The sequence below is a fragment of the Lonchura striata genome, chromosome Z (genome assembly GCF_050655825.1).
Source record: "Lonchura striata isolate lonStrDom1 chromosome Z, ASM5065582v1, whole genome shotgun sequence".
NCBI lineage: Eukaryota > Metazoa > Chordata > Aves > Passeriformes > Estrildidae > Lonchura > Lonchura striata.
Window position 1 is genome coordinate 645,625 of NC_140740.1, and position 18,684 is coordinate 664,308.

The window sequence follows — 18,684 nt, forward strand, 5'->3', positions numbered from 1 at the left end:
GGTAGGTGCAAGGCCAAGAGAGCCTGCAGTGATGCAGATCCTTCCTTTTGTCACCCCTGGGGAACAGTGGCTGTGTCTCTGCAGTTGGATTTCATCCTGAGTTTGTATTTCCCACTCTCCCTGTAGTAATTATTTCCAGCCTCTTCTGGCCCTGGAAGGGTGTTTGCTTTTTTTTTTACCTGTGACTCAAGTCAGCTGTTTGGTTGCCTTTGGTCCAAATATATTTTGAAATCTGTGATTACATCTTTCTGCCCTTGTAGAATAAACTTCCTAATTAGTGTTAATTTGGTGGTATTTAACAGTGGACTTGAAAACTGCTATTCATGTGGGCTATGCTTATATGGAGATTTTGGGTTTAGTTGGCAGGGCTGGAGTTCCTGCTTAGTTCTGAGGAAATTGAAATTCCATGGTTAAGCCATCTGAGGTCACAATATGAGATGTGGATGCAAGCTGCTGAAAGCACCTGTTGTGTGGCTCTATGCAAAGTGTTTATGTTTTCTTGGACTTATAAGTTACTTCATATTTAGTCAAGCTTCTTGCAAAAGATCAATGATGAAACAGCAAAATTGATGAATTTTCTGTTTACACAGTGTTCTAACTGCATGTTTCAAAAGACATTTCAGGAGCAGGATGCTGCAAGATCCTCCATCCTGGCCTTGAACAATACCAGGGATAGGAGCTTGGACATTAACTTATTGTGAATTTGCTTTGTTCTTTTTCAGAGGACAGCAAACAGAAAAGGTAACTGAAATTATTAGTTTAATTTACGTTTCAGGCTTCTAAATGTGGCACAAAAAGGAGTACATCTACTGAAAGCAATGAGCCCTGTGAAAAGAAGACCAAGGCACGCCAAATTACTCTGGAAGAGATGTGTAACCCACTGAAGACTCAGGATAAAAGTGAGTTCACTGTTAGCAAACCTTCAAGCACTGGCAGGCAGTAAATAAATTTTTCATTGTCAGCTGCTCTGTTGCCTCAGAAATGCCTGAGATCCATCTGGCTTTGAGCAGAGAATTTAGTAAGTTAATGCTGGTGTGAAAACCGCTGAATGCAAAGTTCATTACATTTCAATAGAAGGAATTAGCCTCTTGAGTCTCAGAGAGGGAATGGTATTAAATTTGTGGGTGTGATGCTTTGAAGTATCACCAGTACAGCCTCAAGAGGCAATACTGTCTGCTTAAAGAAATGTATTAAAAAAAATCTGCTTGATTCCCAGTATTCTTAGCTAACTTTTTGGCTGTGTGGTTGTCAGTCCCAAAAATAGTGATACATCTCTTCCCACATAGAAAGAAGCACACAAGTGAGGAGTATTGGTTTTCCAGGGAAGTTAACCAAGCTGTTCAAGTGCATGATTCCGTCAGGCTGGCAGAAATACTGCAGTGGGAGAGGAGAGGGAACACAGGGAAGAGCGACATGGAGCAAAATGGTTGTGTTCTGTGCTTACTGATGTTCTTCTAATAGACGTTCTCTTTTAGAAAATAAGTTGCTAATATGTTTTTGTCGTGAATTTTCACCGAAGAAGACTCTGAGAAGTGTGAGAAGCCCCGTATCAGTTTGGAAACTCTGGGCAGGCTGAGAGAGTTCTGCAGTGATTCAAACCAGCAGTGTACCAGCCCCCGGGAGGATGGCTCTCAGGAGAAAGAAAAATGTCCCAGTATTACTTGGAGGAGCTCAGAACTGAAAAATCCTCTTCCACCTTGGGACAGCAGCCCAAAGGTTGCACAGAAGGTATGCAGAGCTTTGGCCTTGTGGGGTGTGTGGATTGCTTGTTATGAGTTAAACCAGCAAGTTTTGGCACAAGCTTCCCTTTGTGCTTCTGTGCTCTGACGTGGAATGGTGTAGCAGAACCCCACAGACCTGATTTTGTGTGCAGATGCTTTCAACACCCTAGTAACAGATGTTCAGAATGGCACTTTGCTCATCTTGCTTTCAGTTCCACCAGTTTTGATGTGGGCTCTCAAACTTCCAACAGGCTTTCTTTGCAAAAATATTGTGTGGGGTTATCACTGAGATGTGGCTCAATCTAGCTGCTGGTAAATCTAACTAGTAAAGGTATCACTCCTTTTTTCATCTGCAGAAGCTAGGGGTAGCTCACACAAAAAGTTGTCGTGATGATAGGTGTGGTGCAAGTCAAGAGACTTGAATGGAGTAATAGTATTTTTACTTCCCCTTTACTTATGGGGGTAGTTAACACTAGTTAATTGGGGGGTTTGGGGGCCAAGTGCTCAGATCCTAGGGTGCATCTCATGGCTTGCTGTGGTGGCTGCTCTTTAGTGGAGTTCTACATCTGGCTTTTTGACGGAAGGAGCTTGTATGAAAACCTGATTTTAACCTTCCCTCTCTGAGGGCTATGGCCTTTGACTGGGGGGGTGTCTGCTTTGTGTGGATGTGGGGCCCAAATGCTGAAGTGAGCAGCTTGTGGCAAGATAACTCTGTTGTGGTAAGGGGTTGAGGTTACGAGGCTGTGGTCAGTTGGAGAACCCAGAAAACTGACCTGCCTTCCTTGGAAGGGCTCTTTTTAGCTGTTTGTGTCTTGCTTTTGACTTAGCAATCTTCCTCCAGCTGGTAACTTAGCCCATCTCACGAGGTCAGCTTTTGAGTTTGTTTTACTCATTTTGCCTGGTTTCATGCCCTTATTTCACATGCTTTGTCATGACAGTTTCTTGTAAAATGAGACGAGGTCACCCTGCTTGGCTGGCACAGACCTTGGACTGAAGAGTGCTGAGTCTGTGAGCTGAGGATTTTGCAGCAGAGACATCTGAGCTCCTGAGGCCACCCCAGTTCTGGGTGCAGGGCAGCTTTATTTGGGCTGGGCTGGGTTCTCTTGCTTAGTGGTGTGCAGTTGTGGGGATTTTGCAGTTACAGCTAAGTGCTGTTTTTCCCTGGTTGTTCTCTGACTGCACACTTTGTACATTCCCATGACCCAAAGTATATTATTTAAGCTATCTCTCTGTTTTTTATTTTTTTTTCTGAATTGCCATTGCTCTAAACAGTCTGTTCACTTTGTTTCCTGTAATCTGAATTGGACCCTTGGTAGAAATGGAAGTTTATTGGATTTGTTCACAGATGCAGAGTTTATAGCACAACCTGATTAATTGTGCTTTGAATAGTCACATGCTTTAAAAAACTCTGGAGGGTGTTGTGTTTGTGTTTTGTTTAACCAATATTATCTGTACTTGATCTTGTGATATGAGTGAGGAGGAATTTTGCTGTAAGTGGAACACTTTTCAGTATTTTTCTCTGCACTTCTGCACCCATCACACTGCTGGCAATACAGAACAGCACAGCGTGGTAGAGCTGAAGCTGCTTGGCGAGAATAGGCTACACAATGTCATTGCAAATGATAAACTGCAGACGGAGCGAGCTCAAAGCGTTTCACATTCAAGGTTTTAGAAACTGTGGTGTAGATTTTCTGTGTTCTGAGAGTTTGCTGAACTTATGGAGGAAGTGCAGACTGGAGAAGGAGTACAGTTTTGGTGTCTGAGACAGGGAACTGAGACTGAAATTGGTTTATTTCTCAATTTTCTGTGGATTTTTGAAACAGCATTAATCTTTTTGTGCTGGAGTTTCTTACCTGTAAACTGGAGCAGTAATTCATCCTTATTTCAATGTATGGCCTGTTTAGATTGCCCAGTCTTTGCAGCCTGCATTGTCTTGGTCTGGGCTTTGAGAGCTTATGATACAGTAGGGTTGTGATTTCCCCTCAGGTGTCTTGAGGACTGACTAGTTTTGTCTTTCATTACTTTTTAATTCCTTTTCATTCCAAATACACTGTGTTCTGTATATCCTGCTGCAATAGTTGTGCTGCAGCTTGGGGGCTCTTCAATGCAAGAGCAGTCTTCAGCTCTGTGAGTGAGTGCAAACCAAGGAGGGGGTGATTTGATTTGTTTGATGATTCCTAATTTTCCACTTTTCCATCTTTTATTTACAGGAGGAGTTACAATGTAATCTTAGTCAGTTTTCTGCATCTCTTAAGTCTTATGAAAATTCTCAAAATTCATCAGAGACAAATCTTAATAGAAGAACCAAAAGCATTTACACTCCACTAGAACTCCAGTTCATAGAAATGAAGAAAAAGTATAAAGATGCTGTTCTGTGTGTGGAATGTGGATACAAATACCGGTTCTTTGGACAAGATGCAGAGGTAATTTTTTCCAAGATTATGGAAAGATACTTGGATCATGTTGGTGTCATCCTAGGCCTGTGGCCATTTCTGGAAGGGAGACTTCTTTGGGGGCATAAGTTTTAAGGGGTATTTTGTTTTGTTTTGTTACTTGAAATCAGGATGAAAAATCTCTGCGTGCTGAAATTCGAGACTATCCATTATGCACTTTTTTTTTTCAAAATGGCATTTATTGTTTTGTAATCATATGTTAGTGCTTGCTGTCTTGTATACCAAGGGTTTCAGGTGAGTTCCTAGAATAAATTTTTGTGAGATTTAAAGCTGAAAAACTTTCTGAGGTGAATTGCATATCATGGCTCAGAACTCTACTATAATATATATCTAATTGCAATGTATGACATTAGGGATATTTCAGATTGAAAGGCAGTGGAGCAAGTGGTGTTAGAAGAGGTGAATATAGCAGGTGTAGCCTGGATGCAGAGATCATCCTGAATGCATGCGGGGATGTGGCACCTACACATGGCAGATCTGTAGGAACTGGAAAGGACTATATAACAAACATAATGTTAAAGTGATGGTTTGTAAATGTTTCATAATGCTTTTCCTTATGATCTGTCCCAAAGTCGTTGCTACCAACCTTTCTTTGGTGCTGTTTTCACACTTGAGACCAGTGAGAAATGTTGCTTGGTTACTGGGAATTCAGTTTCCCCATCATACTTGTGCTGTGTAATTTGTCTGCTCATTTGCTGGTGTACTTAAAGCCCAGAAATAGAAATATGCTGTTCAGATAGATGGGTCAGTGTTTGCCTGCAGGTCCTGCCTAGCACCCCATTCTCTGCTCAGTGAACATCTGCCTCTTTGCTAAGGGGCAGAAACACCATACACATCACACATGATAATGTCACATTTCAGTAAGTGTTGTTACTCTTTTTTATTAAGTGTTTAGTTTCCACGGCTGTTCAATATTGATTTTTCAGTATTTTAGTTGATTGTCCGGGTTAATCCCATCTTTATGACTGCAAACCAAATACTTCCATTCCTGCTGGGTTTGCAGTGGCTTGAAAATCATTTGACCTTTTGCTGAGCTGTGTTTCAGACCCTGTGTGTGCAGTGTGGGTGGTTTACCTCACAGTGGTAAAGATCAAGGTGCAACCTTAAAACCTGACACCTTGCAGCCTGTGATAGTGAATCCTCTGTTTATGGCAGTGCTGGGACAGGGAGGTGGAGGGGCCCCTCCAGGCTTTCTCCTGGAATGTTTTCCCTTTGTCACCGAGCTTTTAATTGTAGTTGTGCATCACTGTTGTCATAGAGATAAGCTCCTTACCTTCTTAAATTACTTTGTGACCCGTGTGCTGACTCTGGTTGCAGATTGCAGCTAAGGAGCTGAACATCTACTGTCACCTGGATCACAACTTCATGACTGCCAGCATCCCCAGCCACCGGCTCTTCGTCCACGTGCGCCGCCTGGTAGCCAAGGGACACAAGGTTGCCCCTGACTCCTGCTAATTGAGTACAGACCAGCCCTGAGAGAACTTGCACTGCTTGTACCAGCACCTAGTTTCAGCTGAGAAGTGGGCAGCTCGTTATCCCTGGTTCCTGCAGTAGAAATGGCCAACTTCCCCTTGTTTCAATTTCTCTGTGCTGGGGGTGTCATGAGCCATTAGCAGATTCATAGAAATATCTTCATTTTTTCAGGAACAGTTCCAGAACAATTATTTTTCTCAGTGTTTCAGTATCAAGCTTTTGCATTTAATAAGGAGAAATGTACATGTCCTCTCTCTGTTTTATTATTCCTCACATCCTTGTTTTTCTTATCCCAGCCCATTGTTTTTTCCTCTGTTCCTTCCTGTTCTGGATCCCTGTAATTCTGTGGCTTTCTGGTGATAACCTCTTTTTCTGCTTCCATTTCTAAGAAAAGGACTTGTTGATTCTAAATTGGATGCAAGCAGCCATTCTCTAATAAGCAGTGACGTCCAGCTAAATTGTTTCAAAATAGGACGAGAAGCACAGGTACAGAAGTTGAGAGGGCAGTCAGGAGTAGGAAAAGGGTCAGGAAAAGCACTGCCTTATAATCTCATTAGTAGGACTAATGTGAGAGCCCTTTCTGTTGATGATGTATTCCAGCTTGAATTATGCATTTGTTGTTTGCACATCTTAAAAGATTACCAGATATATAGAATAGTAAAAATAATAATTTATTACCAGAGATCTGACTTTGTTTCTTGTTTGTCTTCATGTAGGTTGGAGTAATTAAACAAATGGAGACTGCAGCACTGAAAGCTGCTGGAGAAAATAAAAGCTCTCTCTTCAGCCGTAAGCTGACTGCCCTCTACACTAAGTCTACACTTATTGGAGAAGATATCCTTTTCAAATAAACTTGGTTTCAGAGTAACCTTTGGGAGGCCTTGATTCTACTGTTTTCACCAGGATGGAACATGAGCAGCTAGTGGCTGACATAAGAGTGGCAGCAGGAAATAAAGTTCCTTTAATTTTATGTTGTGGTAAAGCATCTTGCTGTATTTACAAACAATTTAGCCTCCTCAGGGCTGTAGGTTTGTTGTGTTTGCTGTAGTTGCTTTCTGAAGTCATGAGTGGATGTACCAAAACTGCAGTGTCCTGCAGGTCTTGTCTAGAAAGTGTTAAAATGAGAGAGAAACAGCTTTTAATCAATTAATTTGATTTCTTCCATTTTCTGTTTTGCCCTATCCTGTCTTATCTACCTCGTTTTAAATTTAATTTCTCAAACAAACTTAATAGATATGAGGAGCTAAAAAAATGGTTAGATTAATGTCTGAGACTACAGAACTTAGATCTGGAAAGATCTGTGAACAGTCCACCCAAATCTGTGCAGTATTTTTTTTGACATTTGTTACATGTGAACCCTTTGCTGAAGCTGGACGATGCTGTAGATGTTGAAGAGGTAACAGCAGATGTCCCTGATAACTACCTCCTCTGCATCTGTGAAAATGGAGACAGCCTGAAGGACCGGAGGAAAGGTGACATTGTCACAGGCATTGTGGTAAGTTAGTTTCTCTGGAGTCAGTGTTTTAGGGTTTTAGTCTGTGTGGGGTTGTTTTCTTGTGCATTTCGTTTCTTTTCTGGGGAGGTGGGTGGCTACCTTGTTAAATTCATGGCTGCTCTGTCTTTCAGATTTTATTTTGCGGGGGAGTAGGAATGATTTTTTTTTTTTTTTGCAAAAAAGAAGCACTTTAGTTAAGGTACCTATGTGTGAACTGTGATGGCTTTATATTTGAAAACTTCAGAAAAGATATGGAGTGGATAGTTGAACCATTTATCAAGCTGGTTTTGCTCCTGTTTCACTTGAAAACATACTAGTGTTTTAACCAAACATACTAGGGAAATCATTAGTTCAGATGCTTTACAAATTTCAATGTTTAAACATTTTTAGGGTCAATATGTTAAAGCTTGTGAGAACTTTTTTCCTCTACAAAATAACATTCTTTAGAGGATTTTTTACCACTTACACTTCAGATTTGTACTGGTGAAGATTAAACCCAGTCTTGTTTAACCAGCAAAACACAGTGATAACTGAAGCCCAGTCAGCTGGTAATGAATTAATTAAAGAGTATCTTGATTGTGTCTCTGTTTGAATGTCATACTGCTGCTGGGAGAGAACAACAGAAGCAAGCGTTCAAATTCCAGTTTGAATTACATGTGTATTTCATAGACTTCAGTTAATAGATTTATCTGGTATTAAAAATTGAACAGCAATGGGCTGGTAGGAACAAAAGCATATTTACATTTGTAAGGTGTTGTTGCCACTTACCAAGACAAAGTTGTGTTAGTGTTTTGAAGTTATTTTTGTATCATGGGTTTGAAAAAAAAAAGCACTTTCAGGTTTTTGATCTGCTGCTTTCACTGTGTGTAGGGGTGTGGTATAATTTTACACCCTAGATTGTTTTTCTGGTTAACAGTTTGAGCCACTGAAGCAGTCCCTGAAAAAGTGAATGTTCGCTGGATATATGTGTGTATATTTCTGTTTGGCAGGCAATCCAGCCAACTACAGGAGAAGTGATTTTTGACAGTTTTCGGGACTGTGCCTCCCGCTCGGAGCTGGAGAGTCGGGTTCTGCGCCTGCAGCCAGTTGAAATAATTCTTCCATCAAGGCTGTCAGAACAATCTGAAAAGCTCATCCACAGTATAACCTCCATGAGGTGAGTTCTGTGGGGGGTTTGTTGTTCGGGGTTCTCTTTCCCATGGTGGAGCTGAGATCCAGGAGCAGGTTATGGGCGTGTAGTTCTGTCGTGGCCCTTTCCAGAGTGGCTGCAGTTTCCTGCTGAGTTCACAGCTCCCCAAATCTCTCAGAGTTCTGGGCACTTGCTCCTAAGTTGTGTTTAGACTGAAGTTCGTGGCTGCTGACTCTGGCCTGTGAAAGATTTATCATTGTCATTGTCATGGTCCTGCCACCACACTCCTGATCACAGGATCTTCCGGAATAATTTCCAAGCTCATGCACTTACCTTTCAGATCTAAAAGAGGTGTTATATGTCTTTTTTCGCCCTGTTTGGACATAGTTTTGAGGTCTCTAAAAGACATGAGACTTCCTTTTCTATTACTGTAGGTGTAGAAAATACTTGCAAAAGGTATTTGATCCTGTTTGTCCTATTACACCATGTAGGACTTGGGTACAGATCTGGGAGTATTGTGACTGATCATCTCTTTGCTTTGAATTCTCTTGGCATGTTTCAAGAGGAAATTTGTGACCTGTTTTCTGTATATTTGTTCCTTTTTCTGTGTAGTAAAGCCAGAGTAGGATGTAATTTTTACGGTGATAGATGAAAGATGAAGCAGTCTTCTGAAGAGAGGGCATGAAATCTTGCAGATGCAAATTTTTTTAGGAAATTGCAGTTTTTCACTTTTTGTCTTTAGCCATGCAGTTTTGGGCTGTAGAGAGCTGGTTTGGAGTTTGACATTGCAGTTTTGAATGAAATAGTCATTCTGGTGCGAATTTGGGAGAGTGGTTGTGATTTTTTTTTGTGTGTGTTTTTTTGGTTGTGGCACAGTTGAGAATGTTAATGAGTGACTTCTCGTTTTTATGAAGACAAAAAATGCTACCCATTAGCTGATTTTGTGAACAGGGATTAGTATGTAGTTTTTTCATCTTACTGGTAATTTACTGGGCAGCTTTCTAGCCTAAATGCCCTTAATTACATGAAAGTGACAAAAATAGAACACATTATTGCCCTACACCTCAGTAGCCTTGTTTTAAAAACAATTCTTTGTGGATTTTTTCTCGTACCAGAGATTAAACCACTAGAGGGCCCTGAAGTATTTCATAGTAATTTAAGTGATTTCAATATGATGCTTTCTTGTGCTTTTAATTAGGTTTGCTTTTGTACAGTTTCTTTTGTACAGCAGTAATTTCATTTTAATGCATACTGAGATGTTTGTAGTATTCAGGTTTGGTTATTGGCCCAGTATCTGGTGATTTCAGCTTTTAGCCGCTCTTTTCTAAAACCTGTGGTTGACAATCTTCCCTGAGCTGTAAAAAGTTTAATTTCTGTAATATTTTAAAGACCTTTCTAAATAAAACACTGGGAGCCAGATCTTGTGATTCAAGAAGGGTCTTAATCTCTTTGTGTGTTAGGGATGCAGCTGCAAAACACTGGGATGATGAAAACAGGGTAGAGATGGGAGAGAGAAGTATGACTTGACAGCAGACTAGAGCTTGGAGAGGTTGGGAGAAGAGGAGAGGAGAGGAGAGAAGGGAAAGAAAAGGGAGAAGAGAAAAAGAAGAGAGGAGAGAAGGGAAAGAAAAGGGAGAAGGGAGAGAGAAGAGAGGAGAGAAGGGAAAGAAAAGGGAGACGGGAAAGAGAAGAGAGGAGAGAAGGGAAAGAAAAGGGAGAAGGGAAAGAGAAGAGAGGAGAGAAGGGAAAGAAAAGGGAGAAGGGAAAGAGAAGAGAGGAGAGAAGGGAAAGAAAAGGGAGAAGGGAAAGAGAAGAGAGGAGAGAAGGGAAAGAAAAGGGAGAAGGGAAAGAGAAGAGAGGAGAGAAGGGAAAGAAAAGGGAGAAGGGAAAGAGAAGAGAGGAGAGAAGGGAAAGAAAAGGGAGACGGGAAAGAGAAGAGAGGAGAGAAGGGAAAGAAAAGGGAGAAGGGAAAGAGAAGAGAGGAGAGAAGGGAAAGAGAAGAGAGGAGAGAAGGGAAAGAAAAGGGAGAAGGGAAAGAGAAGAGAGGAGAGAAGGGAAAGAAAAGGGAGAAGGGAAAGAGAAGAGAGGAGAGAAGGGAAAGAAAAGGGAGACGAGAAAGAGAAGAGAGGAGAGAAGGGAAAGAAAAGGGAGACGAGAAAGAGAAGAGAGGAGAGAAGGGAAAGAAAAGGGAGACGAGAAAGAGAAGAGAGGAGAGAAGGGAAAGAAAAGGGAGACGGGAAAGAGAGAAAGGGAAGAGAAGAGGAAGAGAAAGGGAAAAAGGAAGAGAAGTATATTTACTCCTGTGTAGTGAAAGTGTTGCAGCAGGGGTGATTTAGTGTTGGATGTTGTGTACTAGAGCTTGTCACTAGTGATGTGCAAGGTGATGTGTCCAGCACAAAGACTGTGCTTATGGTTACCAAAAGAATGAAATAAAATGTTGAGCTAAGGTCAAGTGCTTCAGCTTTGTGAGAGAAGACCAGAGTTAGTTCAGTGCCCCTTTACACTGCAAAGAGTTGAAAGTCTGTGTTTCCCTTCACCCTTTCTGTGAGGGATTTTTTTTCATTCTTTACTGTTGTGGGGTGGATTTAATGGCTAGAAAATACTATTGAAGCACACTGAGCTGGGGGCCAGTGAAGAGCCTTCCTTCAAAAGCAAGGCTTATATTAAAAGTAGGTTACAAAAAGTGGTTCAGGACAAACTGTTCTGGTGGGTACTGTGCTGTTCCCCAGCTGTTAGTAACATCTGTTTGCAAGTGCTGACCTGCCTGGAGCAAAATCTTGTCATGGGTTTAATTTCTTTCTTTCTAGAAAGCAAAGAAATAGTCTTGCCTTCAGAAAATACTTTTATTTTTTTCTGAAGAACAGAGTGTTTTGTACTCCCATGTTCTTTCTAGTCAAGGGTCAGCACCCACCCTCCTTATCATGTTGGCTGATTTAAAACTTGGCCTGTATTGGTCTCCTGATCTTTTCTTTGAGAGTCCTTTGGGATATTTTTGCTCCTCTCATGTTGTCCCTTTCTTGTTTCCATGAAGAATTCACTGCATCTTCAGAGTACTCCATGGTACTCTTTTTGCCATTTGCCCCTTTTTTTTGCAGTGTTTCATTCTGTAGCATTCTTGGACACCCTGTGAAAACATTGATCACAAATAACTTTATACCTGCAGTGTTTCACCCAGGTCTGCACTGTTTGGTTTAGGCTGCAGGTGGTTTGCAGCTTGTTGCCTGTGGTAACCCTAAGGTTCTGAATATGGGGTTCAGGTTTCTGCTCTCCTGAGAACTGCAGTAGTCTTTGGCTTGGAGCTGGTTCCCTGGAATTCCCTTCTCTTTCAGACCCATTGAGAACTAAAACTCATCCTCTCTCTCCAGGTATGATGGAATCCCTCAAGCAGGTGAACCTCCATCATTATTTTCAACACAAGCCTTTTTAATTTGTGTTCCAGGACCTCTGCAAATATAATTTCAAGCTCTTTCTGCTAAGTGCAGTGCTAATAGCCCTCTGGTTTAGCAGTGGCCTCTGCTTTAAACTGTATTGGGTGAGGTCTCTGCAGGTTTGTTCCTCTCCCGTTTCTGTCATGGTCTCTTACAGTGAGCTGTAGTGGATTTATGACATTTGGTCAATGGTGCTGTTCAGTGATAATTGCTGTCAGGGACAGAGTTATGGATTTGTGTCATCAGTCAAGTAGAAACTGAGCTGGAATGAACTCTGACTTGTAACTGTGCACAAAGTGCTTTTAATTTTGTGGTCTTTATATGTGACTGCTGGTTGCTCAGATCAGAGGTTGCATTCATGTAGTTAATGTTGAGGATTTTTTTTTTCTTTTTTTTTTTTTTTTTTTTGTGAAGGGCATGTGCATTTATTTACAAAGCTCCTGAGGTTTGCAGGTGAGCAAGGACAGGAAGGGTTGTAGTGGCTAAAACAAGACCCCAAAGTGTTACAGTGAGAGTAAACAGCATTGCACATTAAGTGGTGGAACAGAGAGGAGTGGAGAGTGTCTAAAGGACTGGTGATCATAAAAAACAGTAGTTTCATGGTTCGTATAGCTTATAATGTCCCCATGGATTTGTAAGTGAAAGGCAAGCTGTGACAACCATCTTGAGAATGTTTTGTGTCAGTGGAAGCTGCAAGCAGTTAAATTTGCAGCAGGGAAGAAAAAAGCAACTGAAGTGCAAAACCAGCCTGTGAGCTGTTTTGTTTAAATTTCTGTAAATACAAAGCCCAAATGCATCAGTGGACAGGTATTTACTGACCAAAGAGGTGTTTTGCACTGCTGAGAGTCCAGCCCATGGTCTGTGAAGCCATCTGCTTGTGGCCATGACAGAGCTCTCTCCTTTTGAATGGACAGGGGAAAAAATTCAAATTCCACCACAGTATTGTCACCTCTTCCAGTGGCCTGGAAGAGTTGCTGGATGGTGTTTTTTGGCAGTTTTATCCTGTCTCAGTCAGGACATGCTGCTGTTCTCAGTAGTGGCATTCATTATTTTCTGTGGCATTGCAGGTGAGGGAGTGTGGGGCTTACCTCTTGACACTGTTGAGCCAGGGGTGGGTGAAATGACTCACACGATTTCAGAAGGCAAAATGAGCCTTTATCAAAAGCACTTCTCTCTTTTATAGAGAACATTGTGAGCATTAATTCCATTGGTCTTAAAGCAAAAACATTTCACCTGACTGGTGCACTGGACTTAGGTCAGTGTGGTAGAACATATCTATAAACAATATGGATGGAAAACAGAAAATGATTGTTACATTCCTCTGGGACTTTTTCGCAGACTTAGCCTGGCAGAAATCTTTCTCTTTTTCTCTCTGACTGAACTGAGAATATCCACAACCTCTTGTTTGACAAATTGCTGAAGAGTGAGGTGTATTGATTTGCCACACCTGCCTGGCTGCCCCTCAAAGTTTGGGATGTGTTCTAGGAGGAATTACTGTCCCCTATGTGAAAAATGCATATTTATGATTGGCTTTTCACAAATGTTACAATGTATATTATATGTGTAATGTTAGAAAATTATGCTGTATTAATTCTCTTACATATTGTGTTAAATGTAGTTTTAGGTTACAACATAATGTTAAAATAGAAACAATTTATGTGGGGGGAGTTTTTTTTTAGGGATGAGATACTCACTTGGAGGAGCACCTAAATCTTCCAAAGGAGAGGAATTTATGGCTTCTTATCAGAAGAAGCTAATTTCTTCAGGCCTTGCTCAGACTGGAAGATGCAGTGGGGATTAAAGGAAACAGTTGACATACATCAGAGAGAGTTTCTTGTTTAGAATAGAATGTATGCATAACCAAGAAGGATGTATGAATATGCAACAAATGTATTGGTTTAAGGTTATTCCTTTGTTCACAAGGCATGCTTTTCATGACTGAGTGTCTGAGAGCATCCAGACATCCGTAATTCTTTGCTTTTTATCGTCTTCTGATTGTCCTAGCTCTAAACTTTATTACTCTAATTGTATTATTATTTTTATAACAATTTAATTATTATTAAACTTATAAAATTTTAAAAACCAAGTGGTAGGTGTTTTTCACACCCATGTATGTGGAATTGTTGCTGCAGGGACGTGAAGAGGCAGTTTCAAAGCCCAGTGTCCAAATGCAGAATGCAGTGCACTGTCCTTACCCTGGATGATAAATTAGATAAAAAATGTTAGCACTGCTTTTTAAGCAACAAGTGGCCTTTGCAGGCCTTGTCTTGCCCAGCCCTTTGTGTTTTTGTAAATTTCCCCCCAGGCCAAGTTCTGATGAGCCTCCCCAGACTCACGCCTGGCTCAAGGGTGCATTATTGCTCAAGTGACTGCAAAGCATGGAAAATGTGCTGTGTTCAGCAGCTGAGTTTGTGGCATTATTGCACAGATTAGTAATATTCATGGCTGTGGACTTTTTTTCTCCTCCCCTCCATTTGAGGTAGAAATTATTAAATGGAGAATAATTAAGTCTTGAGCCTTGATGCTTGTCCAGTTTCTTGGTATCAAGAAGTTAACTTTTACATAGGGAAAAAACACCTTACTTTATAAACAGAAGTAGGAAAAATAAAACTTTAAAGCATGTTTATTAGCATCTTTTGGCAACTGATTGATTTATTATTACAGGACAGGTCAGAAATTGTAGGAGGTGACAAGTTGTGGTACTTTTTTTTGTCCTCTCTGGTTGTGAAGTTTCTTCTTTTTTCTTTCAGTATATATTCATATGCTGTAGTTTTTCACATATGCAAATGGAGAATGAATCTTAAACTCTTAAAACTGGTGTGCAAATTTGAATCTTTCTAATCAGTCTGTGAATGTTTGGCATATTTGTTAAAATCCTAGCATTTTGTTTCAATAAGGGCTGCTTTTTCATAATTTATTCAGCTTTGAAGCTGACTTGGCACATAACTCCTTCCCTGTGAAACAGTGGCATTGAGGATACCTTGGATGTGTTAACTTCTCAAACACTACTTCTTCCCCTGTTTCCTGCCTTCATTGTTAGGAGTTAGAAATTGCCAGGAATTAGAAATGTAGCAGTTTTAATCCAGGCAGTGATGTCAGTGAGACGATGTGGGAGAGAGGAAGACTGGGGCTGTCTGCATGTTTGACTTGAAGGTAGCAGTGATGTGGAGTGAGGAGAGTAAAGCTCTTGTTGTCCTGGTTCCCAGCCCCTCCTGAGCTGGGGAAGAGTGAAAGGCCACAAATTCATTTATTTTTCATAAATCCAGAATGTAATTGTTTTCTTAATTTTGAAGAGAATGGAACTGAAGTGGGTTAAGTGCCATCAATCTGATGAACTGCAGAAAGGAACAAGATTTATCTTTTGGGCTATCTTTAGCAGCTACATTTTGTGTTCAACTGAGAATGTTTGTCTCTTTTAACAGTTGTTCTTTCCTGTGTATGGCAGAGGTAAGAGTCTTTTGGTAAATTAGACTCCTGAGGAGTGTGCTTTAGGCATGGACTCTTCCTCTGGGAATTTGTAACAGTACAAATGACTATTAGATGTTCAAAATTCACCTGAATGTTTTCTGAGTTCTTAGTAGAGAATTTGAAATCACTACTATTGTAATTAACTCTGTATTACTTAGCAGCACAGTATTTTTTAAAGTAAAAAGATTTTGTGTAAGACACTTGCTTTCAGCTTATGTGAAAGACTTTATGCAGAGGGAGGTAGATGTACTTAAGAACATTTTCCAGCTAATATATTTGAGTGTATTTGTGCTTTTTCTTGTGCCTGTCAGGCTGGCTTCTGTCAGGTGGAAGATAACTGTTTGCCCCTCCATCCCTCCTGCCTGTTGTTTCACAGCTGTGCTCCTGCTTTCTGGAGTCTTTGCCACCTCCTCCTGTCTCTGCCCTTCTGTTTATGTGTCTGGGGTGTCCTTGTCCCCATTTCCAGCCAGATTCCAGGCATTCCTGGCAGCCTGGCACTGTCCTGCTCCTGCAGCCCCCTCTGCAGAGCTGAGGCTGAGGGGACCTTTGGGTGGAGAGAGAAGCAGCAGGTACAACCTTGGGGAGGGTACAAGTGGCACCTCTCCAACCTGCCTCATCTGTCACATGCCCTGGGCAGTGCAGGGGTGTGGAAAGGAAGGATAACTTTCCTGGACAGCCACCTGCCATCTGACTGTGTGCCTTCTATTGCTTTGTGGCTGTGCATCTTCCTTTTTACTGAACAGGTCTTGCAGGACCTGTTACTAAACAGAAGAGCACTCTGAAGAGCAAGGTGGTGTTCATATAATCATAGAAGCCTTTGGTTGGAGGGGGCTTTTGTAGGTCATCCAGACCACCCCCCAGCTGCAGGTGGGTCAGAGCCCTGTCCAGTCACACCTTTAATGTCTCCAGGGTGGGGCACCCACCTCCTCATGGGCAGCCTGTGCCAGGGCCTCATCATCCTCATGGTAAAATACTCCTCATGTTCAGCCTGAATCTGCTCTCTTTGAGTTTAAAAGCATCACCCCTTGCCATGTCTCAACAGACCTACTGAAGATTCTGTCCCCATCTTCCTTATGGGCTGCCTGTAAGAACTGCAAGGCTGCCCTGAGCTCAGCCCAAAGCTTCTCCTGGCCGGGTGAGCGATGGCAGCTGTGCCAGCCTTTGCTGCCAGCAGAGCTGCTGCATCCCCTGCTCACCCTGGAGCCTCCTCTGGGCCGGCTCCAGCAGCTCCAGCTCCTCCCGGGCTGGCCCAGGGCTGGGGCAGCTCTGCAGGGCTCCGAGCTGAGGGGCAGAGGGGCAGAATGGCCCTGGGCTGGTGTCCACGCTGGGCTGGGCCACGGGCTCTGGGCTGGCCCAGAGCAGGGATTGGGGTTGGGGTCAGCCCAGATCAGGGATTGGGATTGGGGTCAGCCCAGATCAGGGATTGGGGTCAGCCCAGACCAGGGATTGGGATTGGGGTCAGCCCAGATCAGGGATTGGGATTGGGGTCAGCCCAGCTCAGGGATTGGGGTCAGCCCAGATCAGGGATTGGGGTTGGGGTCAGCCCAGATCAGGGATTGGGGTCAGCCCAGATCAGGGATTGGGATTGGGGTCAACCCAGATCAGGGATTGGGGTCAGCCCAGATCAGGGATTGGGATTGGGGTCAGCCCAGATCAGGGATTGGGATTGGGGTCAGCCCAGATCAGGGATTGGGATTGGGGTCAGCCCAGATCAGGGATTGGGATTGGGCTCAGACCAGATCAGGGATTGGGATTGGGGTCAGACCAGATCAGGGATTGGGATTGGGGTCAGCCCAGATCAGGGATTGGGATTGGGCTCAGACCAGATCAGGGATTGGGATTGGGGTCAGACCAGATCAGGGATTGGGGTCAGCCCAGATCAGGGATTGGGATTGGGCTCAGCCCAGATCAGGGATTGGGATTGGGCTCGGCCCAGATCAGGGATTGGGATTTGGGCTCGGCCCAGATCAGGGATTTGGGATTTGGGCTCGGCCCAGATCAGGGATTGGGATTTGGGCTCGGCCCAGATCAGGGATTGGGATTGGGGTCAGCCCAGATCAGGGATTGGGCTCTCTGGGCTCAGCCCAGCTCAGGGTTTGGGATTTGGGATCAGCCCAGCTCAGGGTTTGGGCTCTGGGCTCAGCCCAGCTCAGGGTTTGGGATTTGGGCTCAGACCAGCTCAGGGTTTGGGTCCCAGCCCCAACCCACAGCACCCCTGGGCTCCTCCAGGGCTGCTCCCTGTGCTCAGCCCAGCCCGGATCCAGCCCTGACCCGGTGTAGATCACTGATATCCACTGGGACTCAGCCTTTGACCCCTGCCCTCTAGATGTGCACAGCCAACTGATTCCTGATTCCTGAACAGTCCGTCCATCAAACCCTTCCCAGGGCAGTGCTGTTGTTTTTTTTGTTGCTAAGCAAAAAGAAAACAACTACCAAAAAAAACCCCAAAAAAACCAACCAAAAACACAAAAAAACCTAAACAAGCCCCCAAACCACCAAAAAACAAATACAACAACAAAAGAATCACCCACAAAAGACCTCAAAACTCAAACCAAGGAAAAAAAAACACTCCCCTAACAAAAACAAAAAAGAAAAACATATTCATTTGAAAGAAAAGGAGCTAGGAAGAGGAGGAAAAACCCTTTAATTAAAGGGAAACAGTTGTGTAGCTGTCAGAAATCCTTACTTAGAGTATTAATTGATTTGTGAAGCTGTTTTAATTGTCTGAAAAGATAGCACATTAATTTGGATCTTGAAGTGGAGAAGTTAAGCCTTGCCATAATGCATCCTGTGTATATTGTCAGTACAGTGCTCATGTTATTGCTCATGGCTTTGAGAAAAAAGCCCAGCTTGGTTTGTCTCTGGAAGGTAACACTGGAATTGGTGCTTTGAGTTAATCTAGGTGGAAACAGCCCTGTGTGAAAGCAGTCAGGGTGTGAGAAATGCCCCATCCTGAGTCAGAACACAGATCTGCCCTGGCACCAGAATCTGAATGCCAGTGCCCTTGGGCTGCCTAAGCAAAGAAATGCTTTCATAAATACCATCATCAAATGCACTTGTAATTAACTTCAATTAAATTACATTTTGGAATGCTTGTTTTGGAATCTGCTATTTAGTACTCAAAGCCATGATGTAATTTTTGAGCCGTGGCAGAGGGGAAGCCACACACTCTATCAATTAATCATTCTGTGGTATATAATTAGCAGACTATCAGATGTTATTAATTGCAGAGTAACACATTTGGTTTTTAATGTTCTGAGGAAAGGATGCCCAGCATGGAGTTTCACCAGCAGCTTTGGAGTGCTGCTGGTGGGTTAAGTCAAAAATTGACTTAAGGAGGGTTAAAGAGTTGTGTTCCCACAGCCTCTTTTTAACTGATCGTGGCAAAAGTTTTTGTGGCATCTTAGAGAGCTGCAGCAGTAAATGGAGACCCAAAACCACCAAGAAACCTTTTCCTTGTAACGTAATCCTTTTTTCTGATTGTTTTTTAAATAACGAGAGCTTGTCCTGAGTGTGG

At 42.6% G+C, this 18,684-nt stretch overlaps 1 protein-coding gene across 4 annotated transcripts in view; it reads left to right on the forward strand.

Moving 5' to 3' along the window:
* The window catches only part of MSH3 (mutS homolog 3), a 94,148-nt gene that overhangs the window by 1,489 nt on the left and 73,975 nt on the right, over positions 1-18,684 (forward strand). For 3 of the 4 annotated variants that reach the window (XM_085566389.1, XM_085566386.1, XM_085566388.1), the window contains exons 2-8: positions 776-899; positions 1,520-1,728; positions 3,932-4,144; positions 5,492-5,608; positions 6,364-6,481; positions 6,997-7,142; positions 8,132-8,298. In XM_085566389.1, the coding sequence (XP_085422515.1) occupies positions 776-899; positions 1,520-1,728; positions 3,932-4,144; positions 5,492-5,608; positions 6,364-6,481; positions 6,997-7,142; positions 8,132-8,298 (1,094 nt within the window). The remainder of the gene's footprint in view (positions 1-775; positions 900-1,519; positions 1,729-3,931; positions 4,145-5,491; positions 5,609-6,363; positions 6,482-6,996; positions 7,143-8,131; positions 8,299-18,684) is intronic. The other variant, XM_085566387.1, reaches the window with a different exon arrangement.